The sequence below is a fragment of the Delphinapterus leucas genome, chromosome 9 (assembly GCF_059928025.1).
Source record: "Delphinapterus leucas isolate spDelLeu-1000000601 "Yukka" chromosome 9, BTC_Dleu_Yukka2, whole genome shotgun sequence".
Taxonomy (NCBI): Eukaryota; Metazoa; Chordata; class Mammalia; order Artiodactyla; family Monodontidae; genus Delphinapterus; species Delphinapterus leucas.
In genome coordinates, this window is record NC_143137.1 from 75,568,851 (window position 1) to 75,590,717 (window position 21,867).

Here is a 21,867-nt window from a genome sequence, read left to right on the forward strand (position 1 = left end):
GAGAACCAAGAGACTAGAAGTTTAGTCCTTGCTTTGCCATCCTCAGGGTGAATGCACGTTGGCATAGTCCTTACTCTCTTTGAAATTAATTTTCCATCTCTAAAATTAGGGGCTTAGATCAGGAGTTCTTTGAGGTCCCTATCAATATTAAACTTTTATGACTCTGTTATCCTTTTTTTAATAGTAAGAAGATGGAATAAAATATTAGCATAATGAAAAATACAGAAATTGGACAACTTATAGTGGCAACAAATTCAAATTATATTTTACTTTGCTTTAGTAACAGTGAATTGCTTAAATTCCTCTGGTCCACATTTTTCTGTCTTTTTTAATGAATTTCTTGTAGACACAGCCAAATGACATAGTTAGGTGACAGTTCAGCATTTTAATGACTTTAACTTGGCTACTTTATTTAAATAAGATAGCAGATGATTAGAAAAAATGGAAACTAATTGCTTTAGAATGTAGTGTCTTTAGGTCAGAATGCTAGGGTTGTAAAGGCTTTAGAGATCTTCTAATGTGACTTCTTCATTCGCAGACGAGGAAATACAGCCTGCAAATTAAAGCCATTCTCCTTTGCTTCACTGTTCCCAAATGGAGTTACACAGTGTGGTAGTAAGGATGATTTATGACTAGCTTACTCAAATTTGCATTATCTATAGTTTTTGTTTGATATAGGTGAATTTAACAGAATAGGAAGACTTATATTGTTTGATTATTGATTACTTGTAATACAGAGTTATTCTCAAATATTTAAATGGACTTTTGGAACTTTCATTCTTTACCTTAGATAATATATTTTCTTATAAATACTAGTATTTTAGTTTTAATGCTAATGGAATTATAGTTGTAGAAATATTATAAGTGAGAGTTGAGTACTTGTGAGAGAAGTAATTACATTTTCTCACTGGTACTCTTTAAATAAAATTCAAGGGCAAGAAATTAGAATGTTAACACTCAAAACCACTTTAAGATAAATAATCTTACCCATTATGTAGTCACGAGGAAGGGTATCATTCAGTGTATTTTGTGTTCTTTGGACAAATGTCTATACAATTTATAGGTATCACTTGTTAATTGAGATTTATGTATCTTCATAGTGACACCCTTTGATGTTGTTAAAATTCGACTCCAAGCCCAAAACAACCCATTCCCCAAAGGTATGTGTTCTGCTTATCCTGAAAACATTATGTTAGATTTTTAAATGTCGCTGTATTCTTTTTTGTTTGAATAATATTCTTTTTGTTAGTTTTTAAAAGTTGATGCCTTTATCCTCATGCAGAAACATTTTCTCATTTCTTAGTTGTACATGATGAGGTCTAGGCAGAAAACAAATACAGTTGACTCTTGAACAATGAGGGGGTTAACACTGCCCACTGTCCACGTAGTTGTCTGCCTGTAATTTATAGTTGGCCCTCAGTGTCCACAGTTCCTCTGTTTTTGCAGTTCCTTATCCTTGGATTCAACCAACTACAGACTGTCTAGTACTGCAGTATTTACTATTGAAAAAAATCTGCATAAGTAGACCGTCACAGTTCAAACCTGTGTTGTTCAAGGGTCAACTGCCTGTGTATATGTGTATATAAAACATATAACACTTCCGTGAACCTACTAATTAAAGCAGAGGACAATTTTATATTTGAGTATTTGCCTCACAAGTAAGAACAGAATTAAACTTGTAAGGCATCTTAGAATCTAGCTTCCTACTTTAGTCCAAGAGCTGTGCTCATCCTACAGTATTCATCCAACAGTCATCTAATTGTTGCTTGAATAGTGATAGAAAAGTCATTATTTTACCAGGCAGCTCGGTTAATTGCTGGACATTATAGCTTATGTGGACTTTGAGAAGAAAGAGTAGTTATATGTTTTTATTAGATGGGCAAAAATAGCGATTCCTTGATCAATATTTTGCGGTTTTATAAAGACAATGCTGTTTCAAACATGTTTAAATAGCAGAAAACAGACTGTGAGAAAGCTAGCTTTGTTTCAGGTGGATGAGAGGATAGATGGATTGTAGGAAGAGACTGAAAAGTAAAGTGGTTTCCTGTACATTAAAGTTAGACTAATGTATTATGAAATTGACAGAATTATATATGGTAGAATAGAGAAAACAGTTTTGGCAGCAAGAATGAATCCAATAATGGGAAGGATTGTTATTAGAGAAAGTTGTAGTCAGTTAAGAGGGAGCTGACAAATGTGTAGATTGAGCAGTATAAATACAGAGAAAGGGACAAAGCACAGCATTATTTACATTGGTTGAGAAAAACATTTTTTCATAGTCTTTTTTCAATTGATGTATAACATTGTATTAGTTTTAGGTGTACACTGTAATGATTTCATATATGTATATATTGAAAAATGATTACCACAATAAATTTAGTCAACTTTCATGACCTCACATAGTTAATAAATTTTTTTCCATGTAATGAGATCTTTTAAGATCTACTCTCTTAGCAACTTTCAGATATACATTAGATTTCATAATATATTTTTGTCTGGATTGCCCTTACATACCACAGGGTTTTCTTCTGGTCAAATAGAGAAGACGTACACCCATGCTGTCTTTTCAAAACAGGTTTTCTCCTCTGTCTTCCCTCTCCGCTCCCTCAGATAACCGAAAAGAATTTATTTCCATGTGCATTTGCTGACTGCAGTTCTGAAAACATAATCCACTAATTTTCTCAATTGCTTTTCACCACTGTGAGTTTAGAGCCCAGTGCTATGTCATTAAACAAGTCAAATTATTTGTTTCATCCTAAAAGGTGAAGACAAAGTTATGTCTTTGCGTAGCCTGCTCATCGTACTTTCATTTTGTTCATATGTAAAAATAATACAGTTTTGTGAAATAATCACTGACTGTTAGAATCTTCTTTGTTAGGAAAATGTTTCTTATATAGTAATGGACTTATGGATCATCTATGTGTCTGTGAAGAGGAAGGCAACAAAGCATGGTATAAGAAGCCAGGACGTTTCCAGGGAACATTGGTAAAGAGATTATATTATTTATAATCACAGTATGTTTTCTATTCTAATATTTACTCTTATATATGAAATATTTAACGATTACAGGAGAGTAAAAGGTCCATCAGGTAGTTAGCACACTTATCCACAGTTAAAAAGTAGACATTGAAGCAGGAAAGGGAAAGTACTTTTTTTGCTTTTAATTCTTTGCTAACTTTATTTTCATCTGTTTATGCTTAGGGAGTGGGTTTTTTTAAACGTTTTTATTTCGAGATGCTTGTAGATCATATACAATTTTAAGAAAACTACACAGACAGACCCTATGTTCCCTTTTTCCAGTTTCCCCCAGTGGTGACAGGCGACAGGATGAGTACAGTAGACCACGGGAGATCGACATTGATACAGTGAAGATACAGACAACTCCATCACAGCAAGGATCCTTCCTATTTCCCTTTTATAGCTACATCCACCTCTTAACTCCTGGCAGTCACTAATCTGTTTTCTATTTATATAATTTTGTCACTTTAAGAATGTTACATAAATGAAATAACATAGAACATTTTGGGTTTGGCGCTTTTCCCTTAATTATCTGAAGATTCATTCAAATTGTTTAATGTATCAATAGTTTGTTCCTTTTTATTACTCACTAGTATTACATGCTGTGGATGTACCACAGTTTGTTTTCTGAGTGGTTTCCCGTTTTTGGCTCTGAATAAAACTGATACATACATTCATTCACAGGTTTTTGTGTGAAAGAAAGTGTAAGAAAAAACTGCTCACGGTTTTTCTCTGAACACTCTACTTAGAACACTTCTGAACCGATATGTGGGTTTTTTCCCCCATACCGAGCAACTCTCCAGGGTTCACAAACTGGGTATTCTACAATTTAACTCAATTCTGACACCATCTACCTGGAGTTAGTGTCAGGTCCCACAGGACTGCTCCCACTTCAGATGCCACTCGCAAGTCCAGGTTGTCACCTATGTTTCTGAATGACTGGCTGTAAATCAGAGGTTCCCAAGGTCTCCTCTTGGGTTCAGTAATTTGCTAGAACAGCTCACAGAACTCAGGAAAACAGTTTACTTACTAGATTACTAGTTTATTATGAAAGGATACAACTCAGGAACAGCCAGACAGAAGAGATGCGCAGGGCAAGACTTGGGGGAAGGGGCGTGGAGCTTCCATGTCCACTCCAGGTGTGTCACTCTCCCAGCACCTGCCTGTGTTCACCAGTCTGGAAGCTTCCAAATGCCATTCTTTAGAGATTTTTATGGAGGCTTCATTACATAGACACGATTGATCAAATCACTGGCCCTTGGTGACTGACTGAACCTCCAGTTCTGCCTCCCTTCCCAGAACCCCTGAGGTTGGGGACTGGGGTAGGGTGGGGAGGGTGGGACTAAAAGTTCCAGCCTTCTAATCAAGTGGTTGGTTCCTCCTGGCAACCAGCCCCCATCCTTTGGTTCTCTAGGGCCTTTCCAAAAATCACCTCATTAACATAAACTTAGGTGTAGTTGAAAGAGGCTTGTTGTGAATAACAAAAGACACTAATTTCACCTCTTATCCTCTGGAGCTGTTTCAGGACTGAGAACAAAAGACCAAAAATTATCAACAAAAGATGCTTCCTTTGCTCTGTATTAATTAGGAAATTATAAGAGTTTTGGAGCTGTGTGCCAGGAACCATGGATTAAGGCCAAAATGTATATTTCTTATTATTAATCATAATATCACTGTTAGTCTTCATTCCTCTGGGGTAAATGTCCATGAGTGCAGTTGTTGGGTCATATGGTAGTTGCATGTTTAAGGTTTAAGAAACTGCCAACCTGTTTACGAGACTGGTAGGACCATTTTACATTCCCAGTGGCAGTGTATGACTGATCTAATTTCTCCACAACCTCACGAGCATTTGGTGTTGTCACTATTTTTATTTTAGCAATTATGATAGGTGTGTAGTAGTATCTCATTGTGGTTTTAATTTACATTTCCCTGGTGGTTAGTGATGTTGAAAACCTATTCATATGTTTTTTAGCCATCAGTATATCCTCTTCAGTGAAATGGCTCTTCATGTCTTTTGCCCATTTTCTAATTTAACTCTTTGTATTTTTACTGTTAAGTTTTAAATGCTCCTTATACTATCTAGATACGAGTCCTTTGTTGAATGTGTGATTACTAAACATTCTTTCCCACTCTAACTTCCCTTCTTATACCCTTAAACAGGGTCTTTCATGGAGTAAAAGTTATTAATTTTGATGAAGTCCAATTTGTCAGTTTTTTCTTTATAGATCATGCTTTTGGTGTCAAATCTAAGAACTCTTTATTTACCCTAAGATCTGAAGATTCTTCTCCTGTTTTTAAAGTCCTTGATCCATTTTGAGTCATTCTTATATAATGTATGGGTTTGAGGTTGAAGTTTGATCCTTTTTGTTTTTTTAGCATGTGGTTGTCCAGTTGCGTTTGTTGAAAAGGCTGTCTTTCCTCCATTAAGATGCTTTTGCACATTGTCAGAAATCACTTGGGCATATCGTGTGGATCTATTTCTAGGTTGTTTATTCTGTAACATTTGTCTGTTACCTACATCAATACCACACGGTCTTAGTGTACCTATAGAATAAGTCCTGAAATCAGGTAAACTGATTCCTCCCACTTTATTCTTATTTTTCTTTTTGAAAGTTGTTTTATCTATTTCCAAAGTTTCTTTGTCTTTCCATATAAATTTTAGAATAATCTTGTATATACCTACAAAAAATCTTGATGAGATTTTTATAGGAACTGTGTTAAACCTGTATGTCTTATTTGGAGAGAAATGACATATTTACTGTGCTGAGTGCTCCAGTCTGTTTTTTCTTCTAGATATAATTGACATACAGCACTGTATAAGTCTAAGGTGTAGAGCATAATGATTTGACTTACATACATTATGAAATGATTTCCAGAATAATTACCATCCACCATCTCACAGATACAAAATTAAAGAAACAGAAAAAACATTTTTTGTGATGAGAACTCTTAGGATTTACTCTCTTAACAACTTCGATGTATAACATACAGCCGTGTTCATTATCTTTATCATGTTGTACATCATTTATTAGTACTTATTTATCTTATAACTGGAAGTTTGTACCTTTTGACCTTCATCCAATTCTCCCTTCCCCCCACCCCCCAACTCTGGTAACCACAAATCTCATCTTTTTTTTTTTTGAAAGGTAAATCATGCACAAATTTTCTTTAATAAAACTGGCCAGAGCTTGTTTTTAAACAAACAAACAAACAAAAGATTTTAATGTCTGCTAGGAAAAAATCATCTTTTTTATGAGTTTGTTTTTGAAGTGTAATTAACCTACAATACTATGTTCCTGTTACACAGCATAATGATTTGATATATTTCTATGCATATCAAAATGATTACCATGATAATTCTAGTTACTATACGTCACCATGTAAAAATATTACATAGTTATTGACTGTATTCCTCACAAGATACATTTCATCCCCTTGAATCCTTCACTTTGTAACTGGAAGTTTATACCTCTTAATCTCCCTCACCTATTTCTTTCCTCTCTCTCCTCCCCCTCCCCTCTGGCAACCACCTGTTTGTTCTCTGTATCTGTAACTCTGTTTCTGTTTTGTTATGTTTGTTCATTTGTTTTTTTAGATTCCACATATAAGGGAAATGATACAGTGTTTGTCTTTCTCTAACTTATTTCAATTAGCATAATACCCTCTTGGTCCATCCATGTTGTCACACATGGCAATATTTCATTCTTTTCAATGGCTGAGTAATAGTCCATTATCTATCTATCTATCTATCGACCTATCAGTAGATAGGTAGGTATCTGTATCTCACATTTTCTTTACCCATTCATCTATTTACATTGCTTTCATATCTTGGTTATTGTAAATAATGCTTCAGTGAACATAGGGTGCATATACCTTTTTGAATTAGTATTTTTGTTTTCTTTGTATACATACCCACGAGTGGAATTGCTGGGTCATGTGGTACTTCTATTTAAAGGGTTTTTTTTTTTTTTGCAGCATGCGGGCCTCTCACTGTTGTGGCCTCTGCCGTCCTGGAGCACAGGCTCCGGACGCGCAGCCTCAGCGGCCATGGCTCACGGGCCCAGCCACTCCGCGGCATGTGGGATCTTCCCGGACTGGGGCACGAACCCGCGTCCCCTGCGTCAGCAGGCAGACTCTCAACCACTGCGCCACCAGGGAAGCCCTAAAGTTTTTTGATGAAGCTTCATACTGTTTTCCATTGTGGCTGCACCAATTTACATTCCCACCAACAGTGCATAAGAGTTCCCTTTTCTCCACCTCCTTGCCAACACTTGTTATTTGTTGTCTTTTGGATAATAGCCATTTTTACAGGTGTGAGGTGATATCTCATCGTGGTTTTGATTGGCATTTCCCTGATGATTAGTGATGGTGAGCATCTTTTCATGTGCCTGTTGGCCATCTGTATGTCTTCTTTGGAAAAATGTCTGTTTAGATTCTCTGCCAATTTTTTAATCAGGTTTTGTTTGGTTTTTTTGATGTTCAGTTCTATAAGTTCTTTGTATATTTTGGGTATTAACCACCTGTTGGATATATCATTTGCAAATATTTTCTCCTGTTCAGTGGGTAGCCTTTTCGTTTTGTTGATAGTTTTCTTCGCTGTGCAAAATCTTTTTAGTTTGATGTAGTCCCATTTGTTTATTTTTCCTTTTGTTTCCCTTGCCTGAGGAGACATATCCAAAAAAATATTGCAAAGACCAGTGTCAAAGAGCATACTGCCTATGTTTTCTTCTTCTTTTTAAAAAATTATTTATTTTATTTAATTTGGCTGCACCAGGTCTTAGTTGCAGTACGCGGGATCTTCGTTGCGCCATGTGGGGTCTTTAGTTGTGGCACGTGGACTCTTATTTTGGTTGTTGTTGTTGCGGTACGCGGGCCTCTCACTGCTGTGGCCTCTCCCGTTGCGGAGCACAGGCTCCGGACACGCAGGCTCAGCGGCCATGGCTCACGGGCCCAGCCGCTCCGTGGCATGTGGGATCTTCCCGGACCGGGGCACGAACCCGTGGTCCCCTGCATCGGCAGGCAGACTCTCAACCACTGCGCCACCAGGGAAGTCCATCATGTGGACTCTTAGTTGTGGCATGTGGGCTTCTTAGTTATGGCATGCAGACTTCTTAGTTGTGGCATGGGAACTCTTAGTTGCGGCATGCATGTGGGATCTAGTTCCCTGACCAGGGATTGAACCCAAGCCCCATGCATTGGGAGCACAGAGTCTTACCCACTGCACCACCAGGGAAGTCCCCTGCCTATGTTTTTTTCTATTAAGATTTTTGCCTTCAGGTCTTAAGTTTAAGTCTTTAATCCATTTAAAAATTTTAAAAATTAATTAATTAACTTTTAGCTGTGTTGAGTCTTCGTTGCTGCATGCGGGCTTTCATGGGCTTCTCATTTCTCACTGAGGTGGCCTCTCTTATTGTGGAGCACGGGCTGTAGGCGTACGGGTTTCAGTAGTTGTGGCAAGCGGGCTTAGTAGTTGTGGCTCGCAGGTTCTAGAGCACAGGCTCAGTAGTTGTGCACAGGCTTTGTTGCTCTGTGGCATGTGGGATCTTCCTGGAACAGGGATTGAACCTGTGTCCCATGCATTGGAAGCCGGTTTTTTTTTGTTGTTGCGGTATGCGGACTTCTCACTGCTGTGGCCTCTCCCGTTGCGGAGAACAGGCTCCGAACGCGCAGGTTCAGCGGCCATGGCTGACGGGCCCGGCCGCTCCGTGGCATGTGGAATCTTCCCGGACCGGGGCATGTACCCGTGTCCCCTGCATCGGCAGGTGGACTCTCAACCACTGCGCCACCAGGGAAGCCCGGCAGGCAGATTCTTAACCGCTGTATCACCAGGGAAGTCCGTGAATTTATTTTTGTGCATGGTGTGAGAGAGTAGTCCAGTTTGATTCTTTTGCATGTAGCTGTCCAGTTTTCCCAACACTGTTTATTGAAGAGGCTGTCTTTTCCTCACTGTATATTCTTGCCTCCTTTATTATAGATTAATTGCCCATATAAGTGTGTGGTTTCATTCCTGGGCTCTCTCTTCTGTTCCATTGATCTATGTGTCTGTTTTTGTGCCAGTACCATATTGTTTTGGTTACTGTAGCTTTATAATATGTTTGGAATCAGGGACAATGATACCTACAGCTTTGTTGTTCTTTCTCAAGATTGTTTTGACGATTCAGGGTCTTTTGTGTTTCCATACAAATTTTAGAATTATTTGTTCTAGTTCTGTGAAAAATGCCATTGGTATTGTGATAGGTATTGCATTGAATCTGTAGATTACCTTCGGTAGTATGATCATTTTAACAATATTAATTTTTTTTTAAAATTTATTTTATTTATTATTTTGGGCTGCATTGGGTCTTCGTTGCTGTGCACGGGCTTTTTCTCTGGTTGCAGTGAGCGGGGGCTATTCTTCATTGCAGTGTGCAGGCTTCTCATTGCGGTGGCTTCTCTTTGTTGTGGAGCATGGGCTTTAGGTGTGCGGGCTTCAGTAGTTGTGGCACTCAGGCTCAGTAATTGTGGCTCGTGGGCTCTGGAGTTGCAGGCTCAGTAGTTGTGACACACGGGCTTAGTTGCTCCACGGCATGTGGGATCTTCCTGGTCCAGGGATCAAACCCGTGTCCCCTGCATTGGCAGGTGGATTCTTAACCATTGTGCCACCAGGGAAGTCCCAACAGTATTAATTCTTCCAATCCAAGAACATCTGTTTGTGTCATCTTCAATTTCATATAATTTTCTGAGTTCAGTATTTTACCTCCTTAGATTTATTCCTAGGTATTTTATCCTTTTTGATGTGATTGTGAATGGGATTATTTCCTTAATTTCCCTTTCTGATAGCTTGTTGTTAGTGTATAGAAATGCAACAGGTTTCTGTATATTAACTTAGTATCTTGCAATTTTACCAAATTCATTGAGGAGCTCTAGTATTTTTCTGCTGGCATCTTTAGGATTTACTATGTATAATATCATGTCATCTGCAAACAGTGACAGTTTTACTTCTTCCTTTCCAATTTGGATTCCTTTTATTTTCTTCTTCTTCTCTGACTGCTGTGGCTAGGACTTCCAAAACTATGTTGAATAAACTATAGTGAATAAAAGTGGTAAGAGTGGGCATCCTTGTCTTGTTCCTGATATTAGAGGAAGTGGTTTCAGCTTTTAACTGTTGAATATGATGCTAGCTGTGGGCTTGTTGTATATGGCTTTTATTATGTTGAGGTATGCTCCCTCTGTAACCATATACCCACTTTGTTGAGAGTTTTTATCATGAATGAATGTTGAATTTTTTCAGAACCTTTTTCTGCATCTGTAGAGATGATCATATGGATTTTATTCTTCAGTTTGTTAATGTGGTGTATCATTGATTTATGGATATTGAACCATCCTCGCATCCCTGGGATAAGTCCCACTTGAACCTGGTGTATGATCCCTTTTGATCATTGTTTATCATATTGTTGAATTCGGTTTGCTCATACTTCATTGAGGATTTTTGCATCTATGTCATCAGTGATATTGGCCTGTCATTTTCTTTTTTGGTGTGATCTTTGTCTGATTTTGGTATCAGGGCAATGCTGGCCTCATAGAATGAGTTCAGAAGTGTTCCTTCCTCTGCAATTTTTTGGAATAGTTTTGGAAGGATAGGTGTTAACTCTTCTCTAAGTGTTTGGTAGAATTTACTTGTGAAGCCATCTGGTCCTGGACTTTTGTTTGTTGGGAGTTTTTTTTTTTTTTTTTTTTTTTTTTTTTTTTGCGGTACGTGGGCCTCTCACTGCCGTGGCCTCTCCTGTTGTGAAGCACAGGCTCCGGACGCGCAGGCTCAGTGGCCATGGCTCACGGGCCCAGCCGCTCCGTGGCACGTGGGATCCTCCCGAATCAGGGCACGAACCCTTGTCCCCTGCAACGGCAGGCGGACTCTCAACCACTGCGCCACCAGGGAAGCCCTGTTGGGAGTTTTTAAATTACTGATTCAGTTTCATTACTGGCATTTCATCTGTTTGTATTTTCTGTTTCTTCCTGGTTCAGTGTTTGGGGAGTGTACATTTAGGAATTTTTCCATTTTTTTTCTTGGTCATCCATTTTACTGGCATATAGTTGTTCATAGTAATCTATTATGATCCTTTGTATTTCTGTGGTGCCAGTTGTAAGATGCCATTTTGACTTATAGGTTTTTGTGTATATATTCCTTTGCTGAGGCTTTCTAATTTTTCGTTAGTTTCAGACATGTTTGTAAGTGATCATTCAATGATTCATATGTTGACTGTTTTAAAATCTTTGTCAGATAATTCTAATTTCTGTCAGTCTCAGTGTTGGTATCTATTTATTGTCTCTTTTCATTCAGTCTGACATCTTCCTGCTTATTTATTTATTTATTTGCCACGCTGTGCGGTTTGCGGGATCTTAGTTCCCCGACCAGGGATCGAACCCGGGCCCCTGGAACTGAAAGCGCCAAGTCCTAACCACTGGACCGCCAGGGAATTCCCTCTTCCTGCTTCTTAAAATGACAAATGATTTTTTCTTTTTTACTGAAACCAGGAAATTTTGAGTATTATGTTATGCAACTCTGAATCTCATTTAAACATTCTATTTTAACTGGCCTTTTTGACACTGTTAACTCAGAGGAAGAGGGGTGCCACCCTGTTATGTCTGGGCAGAACTGAAGTCCAGGTTCCTCACTCAGCCTCCACTGATACATAGGGTGTGGGAGAGGGCTCTTTGCTGTTGGACAGTATGGTCTGAATGTTTGTGTCCCCCCCCCGCCACAAATTCATATGCTGAAATCCTTATGCCTGATGCAGTTGTTTTAGGAGGTGGAGCCTTTGGGAGTTGATTAGGCCATGAGGGCAGAGACCTCATGAGATTAATGCCCTTAGTAAAGAGACCTCAGAGAGCTCCCTTGCCCCTTCTGCCTTGTGAGGACACAGTGACAAGTCTGAGATCCAGAAGAGGACCCTCATTTGACCTTGCCAGCACCCTGATCTTGGACTTCCAGCCTTGAGAACTGTGAGAAATAAATTTATGTTGTTCATAAGCTATCCAGTCTGTGGTGTTTTGTTTAGCAGCCTTAACAGACTAAGACAGTGGGTGTGGAATTTCTGACTCCCCTTGTGATTTCCACTGCCACTGGTTGGGGGGTAGTCTCATTACTGTCAAGTGATGGTAAAAGTCCTGATTCTCCACTACTCCTTCTCTGATACCACTGTAAGAACCCTTAGCATATTCACCATTGTTATTTAAAAATCCCCAGTCTGATCCTTCCAAAATCTCTGCCATATCTGAATCTGGTTCTGATGCTTCGTTTGTTTCTTCAGACGATATATTTTGCCTTTTAGCATGCTTTGTAATTCTTTTCGTTGGAAGCTGGACATGATGTATTTGGTTAAAAGACTGAGGTAGATAGACCTTTAATGTGAGCTTTATCTGGCTAGACATTAGGCTGTGTTTACTTCTTGTTATAGCTGTGTTGTCAGAGACTAAAATTTCCTCTCCTGTCCCAGTTTTTGTCTTGCCTGTTGTCTTTGGGTTTTCCTGGAGACTCCTCAGATAGTAAAATAGTTTCCCTTGAGTGTGATTTTTTTTTTTAAGGAGAATAAAGATTTGGGGCATATTTCAAAAATGGTTACTTTTCCCCTTACCCTGCTGGAAACAGGAGGGGATTTTTCTCTGATCCTAACAGTGAGAATATGGTAGGGCTCATGGAACTGAAACTCATGAAAGCATAAGGACCCTCCTACAGTAGCCCCCTCAGAGTTTTTGATTCTCGAGTTAGTATACACTGAGCACTCTGTCAATTATAAAGTTTTCCTGTTGGTCCTGGTTCTTACTTTGGGCTTCTATTCTATTAAGCTGTGAGTGAGTCTCTGTATCTGTCTGTCCGTCTCTCCAGTGTTCAAGGCAGCAGTTTGACCTGTGACCTCAATCCTCTGACCAGTCTAAGAGGAGTTGTTGATTTTTCATTTTGTTCAGGTTTTTTCTTGTTGTGAGGACGGAAGTGACGACTTCCAGGCTCTTTACACATAGGACCAGAAATCAGAATTCTTCTTTGGATTTATTTTGGTCATTGTCTTCTGCTTTCTTGGGTGGAAACATGGATTATTGATTTTAAGCCTGCCTTTTCTCAGCTAGCTCAGCATTTAATGCCGTAAATTTCCTTCAAAGCACTGAATTAGACGTGTTCCACAAATTTTGATGTTGTGTTTCTATTATCAATCAGTTGAAATATTTTCTAATTTCCTTTGTAATTTTTTTGGCCATGGATTATTTAGAAGTCCAATATTCAATTTCCCAATATTGGATTTTTTTCTAGATATCTTATTGTTCCTGATTTCTAATTTAATTCCAATGTGGTCAAAGGAACATACTCTGTAAGTTTTCAGATTTTTGAAATTTATTGAGTCTTGTGTAATGGACCTATGTATGATCTGTCTTGGTGACTTTTTTTTTTTTTTGCGGTACGCGGGCCTCTCACCGCTGTGGCCTCTCCCGTTGCGGAGCACGGGCTTCGGACACGCAGGCTCAGCGGCCATGGCTCATGGGCCCAGCCGCTCCGCGGCATGTGGGATCTTCCCGGACCGGGGCATGAACCCGTGTCCCCTGCATCTGCAGGCGGACTCTCAACCACTGCACCACCAGGGAAGCCCATTGGTGACTATTTTTAGTGCACTTTCAAACCTGTATTCTGTAGTTGTTGGGTATAGTGTTCTATAAACCATTAGGTCAGGGTGGCTGATGCTTCATTTAGATCTTCTGAATTCTTACAGATTTTTAAAATTATTCTGTCATTCTCTGATAGAGGATATAATAAACTTTAGTTATGATTGAGGATTTGTCTGTTTTCTTTTTTAGTTCTGTCAGGTTTGCTTCATGGGTTTTGAACCTCTCATTAGGAACATTCACTTGATATGTTTTTTGATACATTTTTATTATAATGAAATCTCTTTATCACCAGTAATGTTCATTATCTTGAAGTCTTTTATCTGTATGTAATATAGCCACCTTTCAGCTTTCTCATATTAGTGTTTATATGGCCTCTTTTTCCATTCTTTTACTCCAAGACAGTGATATAGTTGTGCCTTGTTTTTTTACCCTAGAGACTCTTCAGATAGGATCTGAGACTTCTGCAGTTCTTTTAGCTGTGATGGTCTGTTGTTTTACAGGAGCCCTGTTGATATAGTGGCTTTTAATTGGGAAATTTAGTCCTTTAATATAATTTTTCATGTGGTTGGGTGTTAATCTACTATCTCTGTATGTTTTTTTTTCCTTAACTGCTCCCTTTTTCCCTCATTTCTTGCCTTTTTTTGGATTATTTGAATTTTAATAATATTACATTGATTTCTCTATTCCCATTTCTAGGGAGACAGTTCTTCAAAAGTGTTTCACATTTCTTCATATCTTGTGAGCATGGCATTGGCTGCCCTTTGTTCCTGACCATCTTTTCAAGGATGTTTGTAGAGTGAATAACCTTGGAAGATTCAGTGCTTCCCTCTAGAGCAAGGGGATGGCATCCTTACTTCCTATTCTAAAGGATTTAGATTCCCTAAGGTCAGATTTCCTTTCCTGTAATGCAGTCCCACTGTGTGTCTGGGTGTCATCTATCCTTCTTCACATTGCCCTGTGGAAACTGGGGCTCAGGAAACAGGCATCAAAATGCTGATACTCTGCTGCTACTACTGCAAGTAATAAACTTTGTCTCACCCCAGAGAGTTTTGTCTTTACTCTCTCTCATGATACCGTGGCAGGCTGACTAGCTAACTAGGAAGTAGGGTGAAATCTCAGACCGCTTACAGTCTTGACATCCTTTACTCCCTCCTCTTCCTTTGTGCTATTGCTTCATTGATAGTCCATCTTGTTACCTTGCAGATTCCACAATTCACAATTAGAATTTTTGATTTAAATAGTCTTATGTTTTTAAATAGTTAAAAAGAGAAAAGAGAGAAATACATATTTTACATGTAACCACTTATTTACCATTTTTGTACTTCCTGCCTTTCTGAAGATTGTGGTTACAATGTGCCATCATGACCCTTTATCCTGAAGAACTTTTTACAGCATTTCTTTAGTGAAGGTATTTTGGCAGTGCAGTCTCTAAGTTCTTGTTCTTACAGAAATGTCTTTATAAAGCATTTTTGAAGTGTGTTTGGCAGCATATAGAATTCTGGCTTAGTTTCTTTTTCAGCACCTTAAATATGTCATTACATTGTCTTTTGGCCAAAATTTCATGTGTCTGATGAGAAGTTAGTCTTCATTTATCATCCTTTCCCTGTATGTATTTTGTCATTTTTCTTTTGTTTTTTGTTTGTATGTTTTGGTTTGGTTTTTTAAATAATTTTTTCTTATCGTGCTCTGAATTCACAGCATTTTAAAAAAATTTATTTTTAATTTTATTTATTTTTGGGTGTGTTAGGTCTTCGTTGCTGTGTGCGGGCTTTCTCTAGTTGCGGCGAATGGGGGCTACTCTTTGTTGCGGTGCGTGGGCTTCTCATTGTGGTGGCTTCTCGTTGCAGAGCATGTGCTCTAGGTGCATGGGCTTCAGTAGTTATGGCACGCGGGCTCAGTAGTTGGGGCACACGGGCTTAGTTGCTCCGTGGCATGTGGGATCTTCCTGGACCAGGGATCGAACCCATGTCCTCAGCATTGGCAGGCAGATTCTTAACCACTGCGCCAGCAGGGAAGTCCCTGTTTGTTTTTATTCAGTTGGGATTTTTTTGAGATTTGGGGCTCTGATATCTTTCACTAATTGGGGGAAGATTTTGGTCATCATTTCATCAGGTAATTTCCTGTTCTATTATGTTTCCTTTCCTCTATGACTCCACATTAACCTGTGTTATACCATTTGATATTTCCCCTCAGGTCTCTGAGGCTCTGATAATTTTTCTTCATTCTCTTTTTTTGGCCACGCTGCACAGGTTGCTGGATCATAGTTCCCTGATCAGGGATTGAACTGGGCCCTTGGCAGTGAAAATGCAGAGTCCTAACCACTGGACTGCCAGTAAATTCCCATATTTCTTCATTCTTTTTCTCTTCCTTCTTCAGATTTAATAAGTTCTGTCTTCAACTCCAATGACTCCTTGATGTCTCCTTTCTGCTGTTAAGCCCACTTAGTGAATTTTTCGTTTCAGGTTTAGAATTTTCATTTGGCATTCTTTTTTTTTTTTTTTTTTTTTTTTTTTGCGGTATGCAGGCCTCTCACTGCTGTGGCCTCTCCCGTTGTGGTGCACAGGCTCCGGACGCGCAGGCTCAGTGGCCATGGCTCACGGGCCCAGCCGCTTCGCGGCATGTGGGATCTTCCCGGACCAGGGCACGACTCCGCATCCCCTGCATTGACAGGCAGACTCTCAACCACTGCGCCACCAGGGAAGCCCTGGCAGTTTTTTTATAGTAACTATTTCCTTGCTGAAATTACAAATTTGTCCATTCATTATGCATACATCATCTTTTAAATTCTTGAACGTGTTTATAATAGGTGCTTTGGAGTGCTTGTCTGCTGATTGCATCATCTTAATCATCTCAGTGTTGGTTTCTGTTGACTACTTTTTCTTTGAGTATGGGCACATTTTCTTGTTTCTTTTTATGTCTATGAATTTTGATTGGATAGTGAACATTATGAAGAATGCATTGTAAAGACTGTGGATTTTTTATATTCTTCTGAAGAGTCGGTTCTGTTCTAGAAGGCAGTTAACTTTGGCTGGATTCAGCCTTTCACACTCAGGCACCATTGTGGTGGGCTGCAGCTGAAATTTCCGCCCAGCCTTTAGTTGCTGGGGTTTTCTTGGTTTGTTTCTGCCAGAACTCTGTTGTCTTCTCCTGGGGTTGCGTAATTTAGTGGTGAGCCACGTTTTGTGGCTGATTTTGTCTCTAAATTTGGGGGCTTATGTCCTCTGCAGCCTTTTTTCCTACGATTCCCCTTGTAACTTTCTGATGAGTCTGCCAGACTGAACTCTGATATTTGCCATCTCAAGCAAGTAAATGTGCTTTTCCTTGCAACTCCCACAGGCAAAAAGCTGTAAATTTGCAAATCTCACTCACTGCACTTTTTCAACAGTAAGCTTCCCTATAGTTTCTGCTTGCTTTTGGTTCTTCTCCAGAGATTTCGGATATTGGGTTTTAATAATATTTTCTCAGATTTCATAATTGGACAGGAGAGTTAATCTCTGCTATTCGTCCACTTCCTTTTTATAATAATCTTTGAAAACATTGCTTCTAAGCCCTAAAGTAGAACGATCGCAAGCTGAGTAATACAGATTTTATTCTGTAAGCAGGAAGTATCATCCAGAAATGCTTTACTTGTGTTTGAAAGTTGAGAAAAATTCTTTTTATTTTTTTTAAAGAATGGGCATACATAAATCTGAGAAGCTTTTATTTTAGAAATAAGTGCTTGAAAGAAGCAAATTACCAATCAGTTATCACTACAAACTTTTTTGTATATAAGGTTCAGGTATATATTTTGACCACTTCTTTCTATTATAATTTTAGGATGCCTTCTTGAAAATCATTCGAAATGAGGGCATTAAATCCCTGTGGAGTGGCCTTCCTCCTACCTTGTAAGTTGAAATTTAATATTTTTCTTACTAAATGATGGTTGTTACTTTGCCTTATAATCAGCCTCGTTGGACAACATCATGCATTTTTAATGTTAGTGCTTTTTCATTTTCTAGAGTATTTTTTTGTGAATCTCACAGCTGTCCACATATTTGATGATTTGCTGGAAGGATTCACAGGACCTAAAGAAGGTGATAATGTCTGTGGTTTATTACAGCAAAAGAAACGAAGCAGAATCAGTAAGGGGAAAGGACACAACAGGAGTCGACCAGGCAAAGGCACCCTGAGCCCTCCCGTGTGACACTGCAGAGCGTGTGCTGCTTCTCCCAGCACTGAGCTGCAGCGGCACACGCAGTGTTTCTCATGCAGCCCTGGAGTCTGAGTCTAGGGCTTGTATTGCGGGCTGATGACAGAGGCACATTCTGTTTGTGACCAGCTGTGATTACCAAAACTCCAGCGCCCCAAAAAGCAAGAAGATGTTTACCAAAAGTCACATCATTTGCACAAACCAACCTAGACAAGCTGGTTTAGTGCTCCAGACATACAGAAAAACCTTGTTATAGGGAACATTCCAAGGGCTAAATTCCTCGGGGGTGACCAAAGGTCAAGCAGGCAGATAGGTCCTCCTGAAGATACAGATTAGAGCAGCTAGGCCTGCTGTGTTCACTTTGGTGCACAAGCATAACTGTTTTTTCATGTTCAGAAATTCAGAATTTAGTGTTCATTTGACTGTTTATTTTACTAAAATAATGAGAGGTATTGTGCTATGTATACTTTCCTTTTCCAGATAATTATAATTCTCTACTAACTAGCTATTATATGAATTAACATGACAAGCTAGTATGGCTGGGTGTAAAAATCCCATAATATCTTGACTTTCTCTGCCTCCTTTCTTTCTAACTTATCTTTTTATAGAGCACATTAGTCAGTTTTGAGGCATATATTCTAAACAGTGCCTGAGGTTATAAAGTTAGCGGTAGATCCAAGAGCAGCAGTCGGTCTTACTCCTACATTCTCATCGTCACACTTCACTGTAGAACATTAGGCATTTCCATGTGTGGTCTGTTAATGTCCTTGGTTAGGCCATAAACAGACTGGTTTTTTGTTGCATTAATATTTATGACATGACAGTACCTGCAACTTTGTGTTTAATTAATGACTCCCTCTTAATATTTTCATTTAAAAGAATAAGTCATTGGAATTTCCTCAAAACTCTAGTATATATTATTCCAGCGACGTTAATTGTAATTTATTTTCAGTTATAAGTAGGTATGGTATGTGGTCCACAGCTCAAAAGAATTTTACAATTGTGCTTGTACTTTTGACTTTAGTGATTTTCATGTTATCGTAATGTAGTTGGGAAGGAAGACCAGAAACAGAGTAAGTCAAGGAGATAGAGAAGTGTCCTCGTTTGTCTTTTCCTATTTATGACCTAACTGGGTGCTCTGTAACTTAACTTCTCAACTACAACATAAACCTTTGGAGAGCACATACCTACTTTACACCTTTTTGTTGCCTAAGTTAAACACTAATAATTTTTTAAATTAAAAAAAAAATTGATCTCATGGCTGATTTGTTGTGGTTTTCAGCTTATATAAAATAGAAGGATTTTGTCTTATATTTAATAAGAAGAATATGCTTAAGCCTTTGACAATGTTGTACAAATCTTTTTGTGTTTCTAACAGAGTGATGGCAGTTCCTGCCACAGTTATTTATTTTACCTGCTATGATCAATTAACTGCTCTTCTGAGATCTAAATTAGGAGAAAGTGAAAGCCACATACCAATTGTTGCTGGAATTGTGGCTAGACGTAAGTAATAAACTACTGTATTTTCATTCTGATTTCTGCTTAATGCTTGTTTTAGAATTTTGATATTCATAGAGAATTTGTTTAAAATACAGAGTATTGGTAAAGATATATTTTGCATTGTAGTTTGTACTGATTTGTTAATATCTATACTCTAGAAGTCATATTGTATGGTGGTTGCTATCAGAATGAGATGGGATCAACCTATCCCTGTCAAACCTTGGACAGAGATTTGAGATTTTAGACTTTAGATTCTAGATTTTAGGATGATAACAGATAGCTGTCAAATTAATGCCAACGTCTTTAATCATTTTCCTTATAGACTTTGAGATTCAGAGTTTAATCATAAGGAAATTTGCCTCTGCACAGAAGGACATTTTTCTCTGTGCAGTGGAAGTGAGGTTTGTAGTAGTCCTGGTTGATGTATAAGGGTTGTGGAACTGCTCTTGAAAGAGTTGAGACCAGAAAGAGTAAGGTATGTGAAGTAGCTTTATCAAGGAAAAAAATCTGAGCCAGTATGGTTGGTATCATAAGATATTTGATTTTAAGGTTTGCTTCATTTCAGAATAAAAGCTTAAAATAAAAAAATGCATGAAATATTAATTTTTGCATGTGTGTTTTCATAATGCATGGCTTTATTTTTGTTGTATTTGCTTGTTTGTACTAGTTGGTGCAGTAACTGTAATAAGTCCACTGGAATTGATTAGAACCAAGATGCAATCTAAGAAGTTTTCTTACGAGGAACTGCATCAATTTGTCAGCAAGAAAGTGTCTGAAGATGGTTGGATTTCCCTCTGGAGGGGCTGGGCTCCTACCGTTCTTAGAGATGTACCATTCTCAGGTAGGGTTTATCTGCAGGTTTGCCTTACATATCATTTTTAAATCAACTAAATTTTAAACCCTTTAAGGCTAAAGATAAGTTATCTTCTTTAGTGACCACACACTCCTAGTTCAGTGTTGGGCTCTCAGATCTTGGTAAGTATTTATTGAATGAACAGTTTCTAATTCAAGCCTGGCTTTCTTTTCTCTTTGTGTTTATGTTTAATTTCTTTTTAAACATTAATTGGTGTGTATTCATAGTTAGATAATGCAAAGTACCTTTAAAATTAAGTCATAATTAGTAAGATAAGTAAAGTACTACAAATCAAGATATTATAAAATACATTTAAGGGACTTCCCTGGTGGTGCAGTGGTTACGAATCCGCCTGCCAATTTAGGGGAAACGGGTTCGATCCCTGGTCCGGGAAGATCCCACATGCCGCGGAGCGACTGAGCCCATGTGCCACAAGTACCGAGCCTGTGCTCTAGAGCCTGCAAGACAACTACTGAGCCCATGTGCCACAACTACTGAAGCCTGTGCGCCGCAACAAGAGAAGCCACTGCAATGAGAAGCCTGCACACTACAACAAAGAGTAGCCCCCGCTCGCCACAACCAGAGAAGAGCATGTGTGCAGCAACGAAGACCCAATGTGGCAGTAAATAAATACATACATACATACATACATACATACATTTAAGACCACCTGTGAATTATATTGACTCCTACTTTTTTCAGTTATTAAAGATAAAAATCTCCCCCACTGAGTGTCCTGTAGGGACTGTTATAAATCAGATTTGAGATTGTTCTAATCATTGAATTATACAAAGGGAGAAAAATCATGATAAGAAGTGCAAAAATAACAAATAACTTGTAGAATGTGCATACTTCAGTAGTGTTGGGTTGGCCAAAAAGTTCTTTTGGGTCTTTGGTAACATGGGAAAATCCCGTGGCCAACCCAGTATTTCTCTCGTGAATCTCAGAGGTTTCCATTTAAAACCTGGAAGATTGCAGCAGTATTTACAATAGCCAGGACATGGAAGCAACCTATGTGTCCATCGACATATGAGTGGATAAAGAAGATGTGGCACATACATAGAATACAATGGAATATTATTCGGGCATAAAAAGGAGTGAAGTTGAGTTATTTGTAGTGAGGTGGATGGACCCAGAGTCTGTCATACAGAGTAAAGTAAGTCAGAAAGAGAAAAACAAATACTGTGTGCTAACACATATATATGGAATCTAAAACAAAAATGGTTCTGAAGAACCTAGGGGCAGGACAGGAATAAAGATGCAGAAGTAGAGAGTGGACTTGAGGACACATAGGGGGAAGGGTGAGCTGGGAAGAAGTGAGAGAGTGGCATGGACACATACACACTACCAAATGTAAAATAGATAGCTAGTGGGAAGCAGCTGCATAGCACAGGGAGATCAGCTCGGTGCTTTGTGACCACCTAGAGAGGTGGGATAGGGAGGGTGGGAGAGAGACGCAAGAGGGAGGGGTTATGGGGATGTATGTATACATATAGCTGATTCACTTTGTTATACAGCAGAAACTAACACACCATTGTAAAGCAATTATACTCCAATAAATATCTTAATAAAATATAAAACCTGGAAGAAATAATTATTGAGAACCCTTGTATTAACATTCCTTTCTTTTTCCCTTTGAGTTACTCCTTTTCTTGGGCTATCATTCACATCTCTG

At 38.7% G+C, this 21,867-nt stretch overlaps 1 protein-coding gene across 5 annotated transcripts in view; it reads left to right on the plus strand.

Moving 5' to 3' along the window:
* SLC25A40 (solute carrier family 25 member 40) overlaps nt 1-21,867 on the plus strand; it is a 59,531-nt gene that overhangs the window by 24,838 nt on the left and 12,826 nt on the right. For all 5 annotated transcript variants that reach the window (XM_089917739.1, XM_022588218.3, XM_089917738.1 and 2 more), the window contains 5 exons: nt 1,101-1,160; nt 2,879-2,985; nt 17,467-17,534; nt 19,218-19,342; nt 20,007-20,180. In XM_089917739.1, coding sequence (XP_089773865.1) covers nt 1,101-1,160; nt 2,879-2,985; nt 17,467-17,534; nt 19,218-19,342; nt 20,007-20,180 — 534 coding nt within the window. The remainder of the gene's footprint in view (nt 1-1,100; nt 1,161-2,878; nt 2,986-17,466; nt 17,535-19,217; nt 19,343-20,006; nt 20,181-21,867) is intronic.